The sequence below is a fragment of the Anolis carolinensis genome, chromosome 1 (genome assembly GCF_035594765.1).
Source record: "Anolis carolinensis isolate JA03-04 chromosome 1, rAnoCar3.1.pri, whole genome shotgun sequence".
NCBI lineage: Eukaryota > Metazoa > Chordata > Lepidosauria > Squamata > Dactyloidae > Anolis > Anolis carolinensis.
The window spans coordinates 304,276,926-304,291,442 of record NC_085841.1 but is presented as its reverse complement, the minus strand read 5'-3'; the positions used below and the strand labels follow the sequence as shown (position 1 = coordinate 304,291,442).

At 42.5% G+C, this 14,517-nt stretch overlaps 3 protein-coding genes across 3 annotated transcripts in view; 2 read left to right on the top strand and 1 right to left on the bottom strand.

The window, feature by feature from the left end:
* Positions 1 to 16: 16 nt before the first annotated feature.
* kbtbd4 (kelch repeat and BTB domain containing 4) lies at positions 17 to 7,885 on the top strand. The gene is made up of 4 exons (XM_003214609.4): positions 17 to 195; positions 1,303 to 1,944; positions 5,256 to 5,362; positions 6,362 to 7,885. Exons 1-4 carry the CDS (start codon positions 171 to 173, stop codon positions 7,220 to 7,222), a joined length of 1,635 nt encoding a protein of 544 aa, XP_003214657.3. The 5' UTR covers positions 17 to 170; the 3' UTR covers positions 7,223 to 7,885.
* On the bottom strand, positions 5,537 to 14,417 carry ptpmt1 (protein tyrosine phosphatase mitochondrial 1). Its single transcript, XM_008105308.3, has 5 exons — positions 14,163 to 14,417; positions 10,441 to 10,521; positions 9,157 to 9,348; positions 8,058 to 8,304; positions 5,537 to 5,793 (listed from the first exon to the last, which is right to left on the bottom strand). The coding sequence occupies exons 1-4, from the start codon at positions 14,415 to 14,417 to the stop codon at positions 8,092 to 8,094; spliced, it is 741 nt and encodes a 246-aa protein (XP_008103515.1). The 3' UTR covers positions 5,537 to 5,793; positions 8,058 to 8,091.
* The window catches only part of celf1 (CUGBP Elav-like family member 1), a 44,534-nt gene continuing 44,401 nt past the window's right edge, over positions 14,385 to 14,517 (top strand). The window contains exon 1 of the mRNA XM_062967994.1: positions 14,385 to 14,511. The gene's annotated coding sequence lies outside the window, so the exon portion shown is untranslated. The remainder of the gene's footprint in view (positions 14,512 to 14,517) is intronic.

The window sequence follows — 14,517 nt, the reverse complement described above, 5'->3', positions numbered from 1 at the left end:
TACGTGCGCACGCGCGCGCGAGGCCCCCCCGAAATGATCCGGAAATGAGGGGGCGGAGCGACTTCCGCGAGCACGCCGCCCGGAGTCGGGAAGCGCACCCGCTTTGACGTCCCTTCTCCCTTCCTCTTTCCCTCGAGCCGTTCCCGGTGTGAAGCTCCGGAGCCGGAGGAATGAAGGACGGCGCCGCTGCTGCAAGTAAGCGCTGAGCTCCTGCCTGCCAGTTGCGGGGGCGGAAGGGCCGTTAGTCTCCAGCTAGAGAGAGGAAGGCAGGAAGGGGCGGCCCTGGAAACGTAGGCTATTTCAAAAACCTCAGGCATGGGCAAGCTTGGGCCCTCCGGGTGTTTTGGAGTCCAACTCCCACCATTCCTAACAGCCTCAGGCCCTTTCCTTTTCCCCCTCAGCCGCTTCACAGCCTGAGGCTGTTAGGAATGGTGGGAGTTGGAGTCCAAAACACCCGGAAGGCCCAAGCTTGCCCATGCCTGCTGTGTAGCCACTTTGGGTCCCAGTCCTGGAGGAAAAGCAGATGACACCTAACTCTACTACTCCTTTCCACCAAAAGTCAAGGAAGCAGCCCAGATCCTGAACCCTTGCCTGTCAGCTGTTGTGGGCTGGAGAGGGTGAACAAATTGAAACTGAATCCAAGCAAGACAGAGGCCCTCCTGGTCAGTCGTAAGGCAGGTCGGAGTATAGGGTGGCAACCTGTTTTGGATGAGATCACACACCCCGAAGACACAGGTCTGCAATCTGGGGGTCCTCCTGGATGCATCGCTAAAACCGTTGCCAGGAGGGTCTTTGCACAATGAAAACTTGTGCACCAGCTGCGACCATAACTTGAGAAGCCAGACTTGGCCATGGTGGTCCACGCTTTAGTTACATCCCATTTAAACTACTGTAACGGGCTCTACATGAGGCTGCCCCAGAAAAGTGCTCAGAAACCCCAACTAGTTCAGAGATCTACAGCCAGGTTGACAGGTGCTGGACCCAGGAAGCGTACCATCCCCCTGCTACACTTAAACTAGCTGCCAATATGTTTCCAAGCCCGATTCAAGGTGGTGGTTTTGACCTTTAAAGCCCTAAACGGTTCAGGCCCAACTTACCAACCTGCCTGCATCATTAAGATCTTCCGGAGAGATCCTTCTCTCATTGCTGCTGCCACTGTCACAAATACAGTTGGCGGCAATGAGAAAAAAGGCCTCCTCAATAGTTCCTCCTTCCTTTGGAACTCCCTCCCCATTGAGATTTATCGCTTTAGCTGAAAATACCAGTTTTGTAACAAAGAATTCCCAATGTTTTGCATTTCAGATTGCTGGAGGTCAAACCAAGGCAGCAATATGGACTCACTAGAGGAGACTGGAGGTTCCTCAGCAGAAGAAACTGGAAATTCTTCAACTGAGAACTATTTTGTGAATTATACTTTCACTGATCGTTCTCATTCAGGCCGTGTGGCCCAAGGAATTATGAAGTTGTGTCTAGAGGATGAGCTCTTTGCTGACGTTACCATTTCGGTGGAAGGCAAAGAATTTCAATTACACCGACTTGTCCTCTCTGCTCAGAGCTGCTTTTTCCGTTCTATGTTCACATCCAACCTGAAAGAGGCACATAACCGGGTGATTGAGTTACAAGATGTCAGTGAGAGTGTCTTTCAGCTCCTGGTAGACTACATATATCATGGAACTGTGAAGCTTAGGGCAGAAGATTTGCAGGAGACATATGAAGTGGCAGATATGTACCAACTAACTGCCCTTTTTGAGGAGTGCTCCCGTTTCTTAGCTCGAACAGTACAAGTGAAAAACTGTTTGCAGATTATGTGGTTGGCTGATCAGCACAGTGATGTGGAGCTCTACACAGCTGCCAAGCACTGTGCTAAGTCATACTTAGCACAACTTCAGGAAACAGAGGAGTTTCTTCACCTTCCTCTCCGTCTCCTGACAGATATCATCTCAGGTAAGTAGAATTGTCATTTGTTGCCCAATATACACTCTACACCAAGAACTGGGCAGAAGTGTGCCCTTTCTGTTCTGCTATGGGCCTCTGGCTTTTAATGCCATCAACCTTGGTGTCATAGGATTACTGAGGATGAACTATTTTACAATTTTGATTTTTTTTTCCTCTGAAGGGCATTTTTGAAAGATGGTTAAAGGAGACTTTATTTCCTTGGTTTTGGGGGTTCCATTCTATCCCCCATTTAACTTTATTTAAAACATTCTATATATTTATATTTAAACTCCATGGAAAAAGATAGGAAGATTGGGAGTTCAAGCCCTCCAGTATGCACATGACATCTAGTTCTATTTTTATTTATATTAAAGGGAAGCTGTGAAATTCAGAACTGGTATATGAAGTCAGCAATTACCGGAATACGAGATCACAAATGTAAACTTAGTCCAGCACAAGAAGTGCTCATCATTAATGGAATGGCCATTATAGACATGCTGTATAACCCTTGAAAATGCACATTCATAGTCTGAATTTAGACTCCAGACAGCCAAATATAAAACTAAACTTGGGAGTTGCACTTCAACTACCCTCAAGTCCTGGGTCATGATAATATGTTCTAGTTATATCTCAATTATTACAATGTGATTTACATGGAGTTATCTTTGTGATGTGTCTGGAATTTCAGTTTGTTAAAATACAGTGCATATACTCCAAACCTGCTCCACAAAACTTTTGTGTCTTTTGTGGGGGAGGAAGGAGAAGTCTGCTCTCCTGACACTTGAGTTATGAACAAGTGATCGCTCTTCAGGCTTTGTAGCCAAGTCAGCTATTGCAGAGCCAGTGCCACCAAAAGGTTTTCTGGAAGAAGCAATCATTAGGTCCAGAAGATAATAATGGTTTACATATTTATGTTTACATATTCAAAAACTCTGTAGTACTGAGTAGTTATACAGCTCCTGTGACTGATACTCTGCAACTCTAATCCGTCCCTCTGATCTTGTGATCTCATCCACTAAAATCCATTTTGCATCACAAGTAGCCTGCTTTAAGAAGCTGGAAATTATAGTTCATAAAAGGTTTCATTTTACACAACCTTCTGGAAAAACAGATTTTAGAATAGCAATGTACAATTCAATAGTATTCGTTGTTAAAAACAGCAGACTGGGACCTAATGAGGTACATTCACTGATGGAAATGTTTCCCTGAGTGAAACTGGAAGGCAGCAATACCACTTTTCCCATTGCCATTCCTATGAGACCCCCTCCAGCCTTCGCTAGAGCCACATGGCACCATGAGTTGATGGAGAGATAGGTGTCCCTGTGGTGCTTCAACATCAGTGCAGTGTTCTCTTTAGGCCTTAATTTGAATTGTCTCTTATGAAATTGAAGTTAATGTTGATACTGATAAATATTAATAAGTCAATTGACTAATTCGCCGCAAACTCAGTAGTAAAGATAAATGTCTTTTGTTTGGCTTTCTACTTTCAGTATTTGCAACAGTGATCAGTAGAAAATGTCTTTATATTTACTTGTTTGCCTCCAAGTAGTTTCCAACCTGTGTTGACCCCATTACATGGTTTTCTTGGCAAGATTTGTTCAGAAGAGGTTTGCCATTGCTTTCCTCCGAGGCTGAGAGTGTGTGATGTGCCCAAAGTCAGTCACTGGGTTTCATGGCCAAGAGATGTCCAACACTCAAACCACCTGTATTTACTTAGGCCCATAGAAAACATGCAGCCTCAAATAGTAATTGGTCACCTAAGAGGATGATTAAACTCTGTTGGGATATTTTAGGTCATGAAATATGGAACATAAACCAAATTTGATGATATCAAGTCTAATAGAATTAGATTTGAAAAGGAACTCTCCAGATCCATTCACAGGATTAACGTCTACTTTCTTACCCCATATTTCCTCCAAATGAAGGCAAAAAATGCTAGTCAGTTGCCATAGAGAAACTTGCACACAATCTCATACAGCCAGGCTATGCCTATCGGAGTGGTGTTACTTCTCATATAACTCTTATTATGGAAAGAAAGTTGCCTTCCTTTTGGGTGTTGCTTGTTTTCAGGAAACAAGACACTACAGTCAGTCACAAGCTGCAGAATAGCAAGAGGTCAGCTTTCTTATCATCAATTCAACAGACTCTCACTTGGCATGTTCACAGAACTTGTATTTGGTTTACTACTGTTTTGTGAAAACTTGCTGAACCAAGGAAATATGCATTTATGGGTAAGAACAAGAAGCAGGAAAGGAACTATCAGGTTAGGAATCTAAATAAACAAAATAAAGATCAGGCCATCATATCAGCATAAATATCTTGACTGAAATATTTTTAGAAACTGAAGTCTGAGTCTCAGATCAAGTTGTCTTATTAGTAGCCAAAGAAATTGTCAGTTAGTGCCATGGTTTTTAGTGTGCTATTTTCTTACACATTATTTCAAAATATTTGTCACTTCTTACTATAAACTACTTTATCTACAAGAGGCATATGATATATACAGAATGTTACTTGAACCTACAAATCCATGCCAGCACTTGTTTTGTAGAAATCAAGGGAAAATTAGTAAGTTTCAAAGAAAGCATTCATAACTGAACAGTGTTTTAAAATCCTGCTACCAAGTCCACTGTTCCGCTTTTACAAGTGTAATCTCTATTAACCTGCTGACTTCTACAGTCACTGAACTCATTACTAGTAATGAGATTAACCAAACAAAGCTAGCTTTCCTGCAGAGAGAAAAGCTTGCTGTCTTGGAGACTAGAAATCTTGCCTTTCCTTGTAACAACCAGAAAGTCCATGCTAAATCAGGCTCATATCATTGTACTATCAAGAGTAAATAATCCAAATTGCTATAAATATTTCTGAAGAATGCATCTGTTTGAAATATGTTAAGACATGAAATCAATTGTGGTGACCTATAGTATGACTGGAATCTTTTTTTGTCATCAAAAGCATATAGAATGGGTTAAGTCTGTATAGGATAATATTGGAAGTGTTAGTCTGCTACAACAGCATTCTCACTGTCCTCTGTAAATTATCGTACAGCAAGGAATACAAAACCTTCTCCCAGTTCATTGAATGCTAAATGAATTTTTTTGTTTGAACTGCAGGAGGAAAAGTCTAGTGATCTAATATTGGCATCATATTTCCCATCTAAATCCATGAATTATCTGGGGTGATCCTGGGTAGAGCTCAGCTCACCTTCTTGCAGCTTCTGTGTTTCTCTATAGAACAGGAATGACATGTTTTGGGGGGAAAGTAGGAGTACCAATGCCATGCAAGCTGAATACTTCATGATTTTTGTCTTTGCAATCTTACAGATGGTGTTCCATGTTCTCAGAATCCAACAGCTGCCATAGACACCTGGATTGGCTTTAATAAAGAAGAGCGTGCTGGTTTTTCAGAGATACTGCGATCAAGTTTAAAGGTACATAGTTTGGGGGTCCAGGGTTTTTTAGTTTAGAAAAAAAGTAAGAAGGGACATTTTAGAGGTATACAATCATGCAAGTTAGAAGAAGAGTAGATAGGCAGATATCCTGACCTCTGCCATAATAGAAGACTCCGGGTTCACACTATGAAACGGAATGATGAGAAAGTCAGGTTAGAGAAAAGGAGGTACTCTTTACACCAAATTATACAGTTCAATACAGGATGTTATGATGGTCACCAGCTTTGAGCCTTAGACCAACTAATGAAAGAAGACAACTCCGTTTTCAAAGACAGTATGATTCTTAGTTCCAGTTGCAGAGAAATAGAAGCAGGAGGGTGCCATTGCTTGTAGCTGACCCATAATCATCAAGTTGGCCACTGTGAGAATATAATGCAGGACTTAGCCGTCATGATCATCCCCTTCCTTATCTGCAATCAGGTGGAAATTATGTTAAAAATACGAGGTACTTTGGATGCTGCAATGACTTAATTTTTGCTTAAATAAGTAAAAAATACTACTTTAAAATGTCACTTTAAATTTGCTAGTTTGGCATTTCCATACGTGTTTCTAAGTGACTCTGTACAATTATGCATCTCACCTAGGGCCCCTTTCATAAGAATTAGAGCACTGTTATTCCACTTGAATTGCCATTTTTCTATCCTGTGGTTGAGTGTTTCAGTTAGGGGGGAGTACTTAGGAGTCTCTGCCAGAGAGGTCTAGTGCTTCACCAAATGAGAAATTAAAGGATTCCATAAGATAGGTCCATGGCAGTTAAAGCAGAAACAGTAATATAATTGTGCAATATGAAAAAGCCAATAATGATTGGTCTGAAATAAATGGGTAATGAGAGACTTTAGTCCCAGTATGTAGCCTGCGAATGGCCTAATACCTTGTAGGACAATGTAGTAGAAAGCAGGTCCAACTTAGCAGATTTCCCATTGTGTGAATTTCTGGACAAAGACCCATGCAAGTCTAATGAATCTTTTTTTTCCTTAGGAAATTGGAGAGAAGGTTCATATCTACCTGATTGGAAAGGAGTCATCCCGAACACATTCTCTTGCTGTCTCGCTGCACTGCGCTGATGATGACTCAATTTCTGTTAGTGGTCAAAACAGCTTGTGCCACCAGATCACTACAGCCTGCAAGCATGGTAGTGACCTCTATGTTGTTGGAGGATCCATTCCACGCCGCATGTGGAAATGCAACAATACCACAATAGACTGGGAATGGTGTGCACCTCTGCCCCGCGACAGGCTTCAACACACTCTGGTTTCTGTTCCTAGTAAGGATGCTATCTATTCACTGGGTGGCAAGACACTGCAAGATATCCTCTCTAGTGCAGTCATATACTACAGAGTCAGAGACAATGTATGGACAGAAACTAGCCAGCTGGAAGTAGCTGTGTCTGGAGCTACAGGTGTAAATCTCAATGGCGTCATTTATTTGTTGGGTGGTGAGGAGAATGACCTGGACTTTTTTACCAAGCCTTCACGGCTTATCCAGTGCTATGACACCAACACAGAAAAGTGCCATGTGAAGCCTTACGTGTTACCTTTTGCAGGCTGCATGCATGCTGCAGTGCACAAGGACCTAGTGTTTATAGTAGCAGAGGGGGATTCACTGTTGTGCTATAATCCTCTCCTGGATAGCTTCACCAGGCTCTGCTTGCCAGATGCCTGGAGTTCAGTGCCATCCCTCTGGAAAATTGCTAGCTGTAATGGGAACATCTACATCTTCCGGGATCGCTACAAAAAGGGAGATGCCAATACCTTCAAACTCAATCCTGCCACCTCTGTGGTAGCTGTCAACAGTGGTCTCAAAGTGCTCCTTACAAATCTACAATTTGTTTTGGCATGAGGGAAGAAAAACCTATAACTAGAACACTGAAACATTCCATTAAACAGGTCAGAGCTACATAGACCCCATAGCACCAGCTCTTTGAGGCAGACTACAGTACTTGTAGACAATTCCACCCTTTCTTCAAACCTTCACTCACAAACAAGCAACACCACTACCGTACCTGCTGTAACACTAGCCCTTAATTTGTGGGACCTCAGACTTGCCTAGCTTATTGGTAACACCGTAGTCCTGTGCTGGTCACCTTTTGTGCCCCAAAGGTGAAAACCTTCTTAGGTTTACATATTTTACCACCAGCAAACACTTGTCCAAGCTGTTGAACCACTCCTTCAATTACTTAGAGCTCCCCATGTTGCAGGTTGTGCAATCCTTCAAGTTATAAAACATCCCCAGGAGGTGCAATTACCAGTCAAGTTCTAAAGGTTCCCTCCTAATTAGGGTTGCAGAAGACAATTATTAAGCCAAAGGTACTGAAAGTAATACATCTTGTAGTTTTCTAGATTGTACTAAGAATAGAGGAGACCACAGTGCTATCTGGCAGGAAAAAAAGCTGGCATTGCACCAATGCTGGGGTACCCTGTCCTGAAACTTGTTTCAAACATATCTGTTGATACTGTAAACCATTTGCAGTACAAAACTCAATAAAGGCCTCTACTGAAACAATACAGTGGTTTTATTGCTTGTATTTGAGACAGAACCACTGACAAAAGTGGCCCCATTCATCTACTTTGAAATAATAAACAAGAGATAAGAGAACAGTAAAGGCCAAATATGCTGACCTACTGGGGCTGTAATTCTTTTATTCTAATGCTGCAGAAAGCTTACTGTTTGGTACCTGAAACAACTGTAGTCCATTCCTAAATAACATCTTAGGAACCAGGTGTTTTCAGACGATTATTCTCCATCTGCTCTGGTGATTTGTGTTCTCCATCTTGTAGTTTTTGCTCTGATTGTGTTGGACTTCCAACTGTTACGCACTTATGAAAGTCCTCTAGCAACTGAACTTGTTTATTGCGGACAATGATATGAGGACGGATCTTAGCAATGGCTTCTATTGCTTCTTGAGGGCTCCACTGGTGAATCTATAAAGGCAGAAAAGCCAATTGAAAAAATAATATCTCCTAAACTAGAAACAAAGTGATGTATACAGTACAGTGGGAGGTTATTTCACATTGCACTCCTATTTAATAGACTTACAATTATTTCTTCCCAACTGTATAAGCCTTTCAACCGAAATCTACCTTGAGCTGATCCCAGCAAAATGTGAAACATCCTCTTTCTTTCTACTCTTGCAAAGGGAAGGATGACTTCTGAACTGTTTTCCACTCAGTTTTAACAGGAGGATTGTAAGCTTCTGCACTGTCCAAATATCACACAAGGATAAATGGGACACAAACCTAGATCAAAATCTTGTTCTTAAAACTTAACACTCCCTGCAATTAATTAAAATGCATTATCATTCCGTCCAGTCTTTTAGGGGTAACTTTGTTTTTCTTCCATTTTGCAAAAGGCAGGAGGGGTTTTCACTCAGATGAAATAATCCTGGATCCATTCTAGTGACCTAAAAGGTATCTGGAAGGCACAGTCTTTTTTAGTCTAGTGATTACTAAATCAAATACCTCAGCTAGTAAAACTGGATTTTGTTTCATTATGTCCCTACTAGGACCAGAGTAACAACCCCAGAAAAACTTCGATATCTTCTCATGTCCTTAAGCATAAACACTTTTATGGTATTACCAATGTAAGTCTCCTTTGCCATTGCCACGTTTTCTATTTGTGCTGAGGTCAGCAACCCCTGCCCCTTCAGATGTTGATGAACTGTATCATCCATTAGCTTTAGCCACTATTATAAAAAACTATGACAGAAGCTGCAATCCAAGAAAATCTGGAAGACCACTAGTTGCCCCCTTCAAATTTGTACAAACACTTCTTACCTGAATTAAGTAAGCAGCCACCATAGTGGCACTGCGAAAGCGGCCAGCTTTGCAGTGCACGTAAACACTATTCCCGCGTTCACGATGCTTCAGTAGAAACTCAACACCTTTGTGCAGGTTTTCCATTGAGGGGACTCCAGTTAGGTCCACAGTACTAAGGCGCAGCTGTTCTACTCCCATCGCCTCCCATTCCTGCAGTAAACCAGAAGACATAATCAGCCATTAGGAGAGGAAAGAAATGGAAAGGGTATCAGTGTATTAGGCAAAACCATGTGGAAACTTGAACGTTAGCAATGTTATTTATTTAAAATATGATATGATAGCTGATGGAATGACAAACAACCTCAAATAAGCAGGGGAAAGTAATGCTGGAACACTAAGTGCTAATACGATGAAAGCAACCTAAGATTAAAGATGCATTGCACTGTAGAAATAATGCAGTTTGATACCACTTTAACTGCCATGGAACAATGCTTTGGAATCACAGGAATTGTAGTTTACAAGTCTTTAAGACTTCTCTACTGAAGTGATGCTACCTCATCAAACTACAAATCCCTTGATTTCATAGCAGTGAACCATGGCCGTTAAAGTGGTGTAAAACTACATTCATTCTACATCAGTGATTCCCAAACTCTTGTCCCCCAAGTGTTTTGGATTTCAACTCCCAGAAGCCTCAGCTGCCCTGGCCAATGAATAGGTATTCTGGGAGTTGAAATCCAACCCCCCTGGAAGACTAAAGTTTGGGGAACCCTCCCCGCACAAGTGATCAAGGTCTAAAAACCAATTAACTTCCCCCTTCCCCAATGAACTTGAGATGGGCTGAACATCAAATGTTTTTGTTTCCCTTTCCAAAACTGGAAATGAAGCAACAGTTAAAATCTTACCACACAAACACGAGAAAGCATACTAGACCTTGACTTAAAATTGCAGCTCAAAGCTTCCAGGGCTGATGATTTCTCCTTTTCAGCCTAAATACGTGGAGCAGAGAGAGTGCCTTTGGACTGTAAGAATGACCCTGAGCCATATGCAGACTTGGACCATACCAGAACAAAGTCACAAATTAAGACTTCAAAAAGAAGCATTCTCCTATGGCTTTTGTGGAACATAGGTCAGGCTGAATGGTAAGCAAGTCTCATTCAAATTGCGATGATCTTGTATTGTTTCCTGTCAAAGTAATGTTTGTATGTGTGTATACATGTATGTATATCTATATTTCCATTTCCTTTAGTGGCTGTCATTTGCATCTTCACTTCTCTAGGAACACTGAAATTGGGTGGGACTCACCTGGGGGGAGCAACACAGGAAGCGAGTCTCATACTCTTCATTCATGGTGACCACTCCACGAACATTCTCTTCATCTACCAGCTGCAAGAAAAAAAATAAAGTGCATAGCCCAATTTCCTTTTTTAAAAACATCTGTCTTCACAAACAGCTAACAGTAGTTATCCTTCAATGCCAACAATAAACATCTGTTCAATTTAAGTTGGCAGATAAATGGCACAGAAATAAACTTGACAACCCATTATTTTAATAGAAACCATAATAAACACTGGTATTGTATAAAAAGCAACATATGAAACTGCACACATTTATGTTCAATTATAACTATCACTCAAGAGCAATGTGCTGAACATCGAGATCATGGGTTGGCCAATTCAAGTTTGGCAATATCCACATACCAGATATGACCAAAGATAGTTCCAGCTGCTCTGATTCCTACATTTACCTCACTGGTGGCGTGAACAATGCCACTTCCCTTCTTTTCATGAAAAACAAGCCACAAACAACCTGCATGATCACTCCAGGAGGCTTCTTGGAGTCTCTAAAAGTTTTCTCAGAAGCGAACAAAGTAAACAGAAGGCTTTCAGAAATACTAATGAACATATAAATAATAACAACTTTATTCTTATATCCCGCCTCATATCCCCGAAGGGATTCAGGGACGGCTTACATGGGGACCAAACCCAGTAATGCAACAATAAAATACAACAACATAAGATACATTCACTTACAATGAATTAATACATAAAAACATATAAAAATCATAAAAGCATAAACTCAACAACCAATAACCAGTAGCCTGGCGCAATAACCAACAGCAGGGACAACACAAGTGGTCAACCGATCCTATCAACTTGGATGAGTAATTTAATTTCCAAGAGCAAAATCCCCACACTAGAAGTCACCAGATTACCCCAACAAAGTTCTTGTGGAAAACAAAGTGCTTACTTATATCCTATCTTTCTGGTGAAAATAGTTCTCCCAGAATTCCTTCCAGTGTTTTATTCAGAGAATTAGCTTGAAGAGGCATCAAAGAATTCATACTGGATAAGGGAAACTCAACACAGCTTGAGTATCCCCTATCTGCTGTAAAACTGCTGAAAAGACTATTGTAAGTCATTTTCTTTCTTGTTGTACTTTTACACTTCTTTCCTTTTTCTTTCATTTTTTCTGTATATCTTTTAGTGTGACGTCAAAGTCCTTAGTAATAAGAAGAAAATAAAACGGTAGGGAAAGGCCCATCTACAGTATAAAATCACCATATATCACCATGTAAATTGACCTAATGAATTAGTGGAGGACAGGCTTTGGGGCCAAAAGTTTTATATGATACATAAAGCAAGGTTTATTCCACAAAGGGGGGAAATCATCAATGCCAGATCTGGAGACCAGCTGCTCCTGGCCATCGCCACCATCTCCCTACCCAGGCATTTAGAAAGACATTTAGAAGCAGTGCTACAGCAGAGAGGGGCTAACAGTGGGAGCTCACCCCGCTCCCCGGATTTAAACCACTGACTTTTTGGTCAGCAAGTTCAGCAGTTTATCCCACTGCGCCACTGGGGCAGTAAAGACAATCAAGGAATTTGGAAAGTAGTGTTGGAGGGATGTTCTGCAAATACCATGGACCAAATGAATGAATGGGTCCTGGGGTAAATCAAGCCCAAACCCTCACTAGAAGCTAAAACTACTAAACACTGGATATACTGAGAAGGCATAACTTATTGGAAATTATTGTAATGCTCAGTAATGTGGGAGGCAACAGGAAAAGAGGAAGATGGTTAGACTCAACTGTGGTTAGACTCAACTGAATAAGCAAAGGTGTTAGGTTGAAACCAAGGTTGAAGATTTTGTAAAACTACAACTCCCAGGATTCCATCAACAAAAAGTGAAAACCCAGGTCTTTTCACTTTGTTGGCCTGTAACTCCTATAAGGCAGCAAGGAGGTAGGGGTTCGGGGAACTGCAGAAACGCTCCCAACTAGGAAAGGTGCCCCTTCCTCCGGGACTGGTTTACCTGCCATGGCTCTATGAAATCCCTGAAGTTGTAGTCTGGCGAAGGCCCAGCACCCTTCAGCAGAGATGGCTGGAAACCATACTTGAAGGAGAATGGGTCCATATGACAGGATATTTATTTATTTATTTACATGATTTGTACCCCACCCTTTTCACCCGAGGGGACTCAGGACGACTCACAGAGATTGGCAAAATTTAATGCCCAAAAACATAATTATAAAATCAGCACAATACATATAAATTAATAATACTATTTAAAATGCATTATAAAAACTTAAAACATATAATTAAATCCATTCATCCAGAACTTCGTGCAAAAACCTTAATTCAGAAAGCAGATTCCACCTGAACAATAGGAAGAAGTTCATGACTCTAAAAGCTGTTCAGCAGCGGAACTCTGCCTCGGAGTGTAATGGAAGCTCCTCCTATGGAGGCTTTTAAACAGAGGCTGGATGGCCATCTGTCGGGGGTGCTTTGATTCTGCCTCAGACTAGATGGCCCATGTGTTCTCTTCCAATTCTATGATATAATGAAAATAATAATAATTGTTGATTTTTAACCCACCCTCTCTCCTCGAAGGGACTCTTGTAACTTGCAAACATAAAACATAAATGTGTTGTCGAAGGCTTTCATGGCTGGAATCACTGGGTTGCTGTGAGTTTTCGGGGCTCTATGGTAATGTTCCAGAAGCATTCTCTCCTGACATTCCATCCACATCTATGGCAGGCATCCTCACAGGTTATGAGGTCTGTTGGGAACTAGGCAAGTGGGGTTTATATATCTGTGGAAGGCCCAGGGTGGGAGAAAAAACTCTTGCCTGTTTAAGGCCTTCCCTCACATATTTATACATGGTCACGGGTGGATCTACACTGTAGGATTAATGTAATTTGACACTACTTTAACTGCCACAGAATCCTGTCAGAGTATTTGCAGCGCAGCAGTAGTTGGATGGAATCAGTGGAACACAGAACGAAGTGACACCCAGAGACTTTAGTAAAACTATATACAAAGTCTCTTCGTTCTGCGTTCCACTGCTTCCATCCAACTACTGCAACGCTGCAAATTACTCTGGCAAATCCCGGGATCTACAGTTTGGTAGGTACCAGCATTCTTTGGCAGAGAAGGCTAAAGACCATGTAAAACTACAATTCCCATGGTCCCATAGCCTTGATCCATGGTTTCGAAAGATGTGTCAATTGCATTAAATCCCTATCACTTCCCCTCACATCTTTATACATGGCCCCCATCATGTCTCCTCTTAGCCTTCTCTCCTGCAGGCTAAACAGGACCAGCTCTTCAAACCGTTCCTCATAGGGCTTGTTCTCCAGGCCCTTGATCCTTTGAGTCGCCCTCCTCTGGACACATTCCAGTTTGTCAATGTTTCCCTTCAATTGCGCTACCCAGAATTGGACACAGTGTGGTCTGACCAAGGCAGAATAGAGGGGTAGCATGACTTTCCTGGATCTAGACACCAGACTCCTATTTATACAGGCCAACATCCCATTGGCTTGTTTAGCTGCTGCATTATATTGTTGGCTCATTTTTAACTTGTTGTCCACTAGGACAACAACTTAAGCGGCTGAGTGGGAAAAGGAAAGGGCCTGAGGCTGTAAGGAATGGCTGGGAATTGAAGTCCAAAACCCTGGAGGGCCCAAGTTTGCCCATGCCTGGTCTAGACACAACGGCCTCCTCTTCGCGGCCTGGTTTGTTTACCTGTCGGCAGCGTCCCCTGAGCGGCAGGGCCCCGAGGAGGACGGCGTGGTCGATGCGGCTGAACCAGGGCCTCCGCGAGCCGGGCACGCGCTCCCTCGCCAGCGTGTACAGCAGCGTCGGGTAGAAGAGGAGCCGCGCCGCGCCGGGGCCCAACACGCTCCGGAGCACCATGCCCAGCTCGGCCGCGGCATCACGCCATCGTCGCAGCGAGATGGGAAGCAGCGGGGGAGGAGGAGGGCCGCCTGGCGAGCTCATCCCATAGCCGCCTTCATCGCAGCCCCGCCGAGAACATCCTCAGCCTCCGCCGAGATGGAAGGCGAACCACCGGGCCTCTGAGAAGAAGAGCTGGGTACGC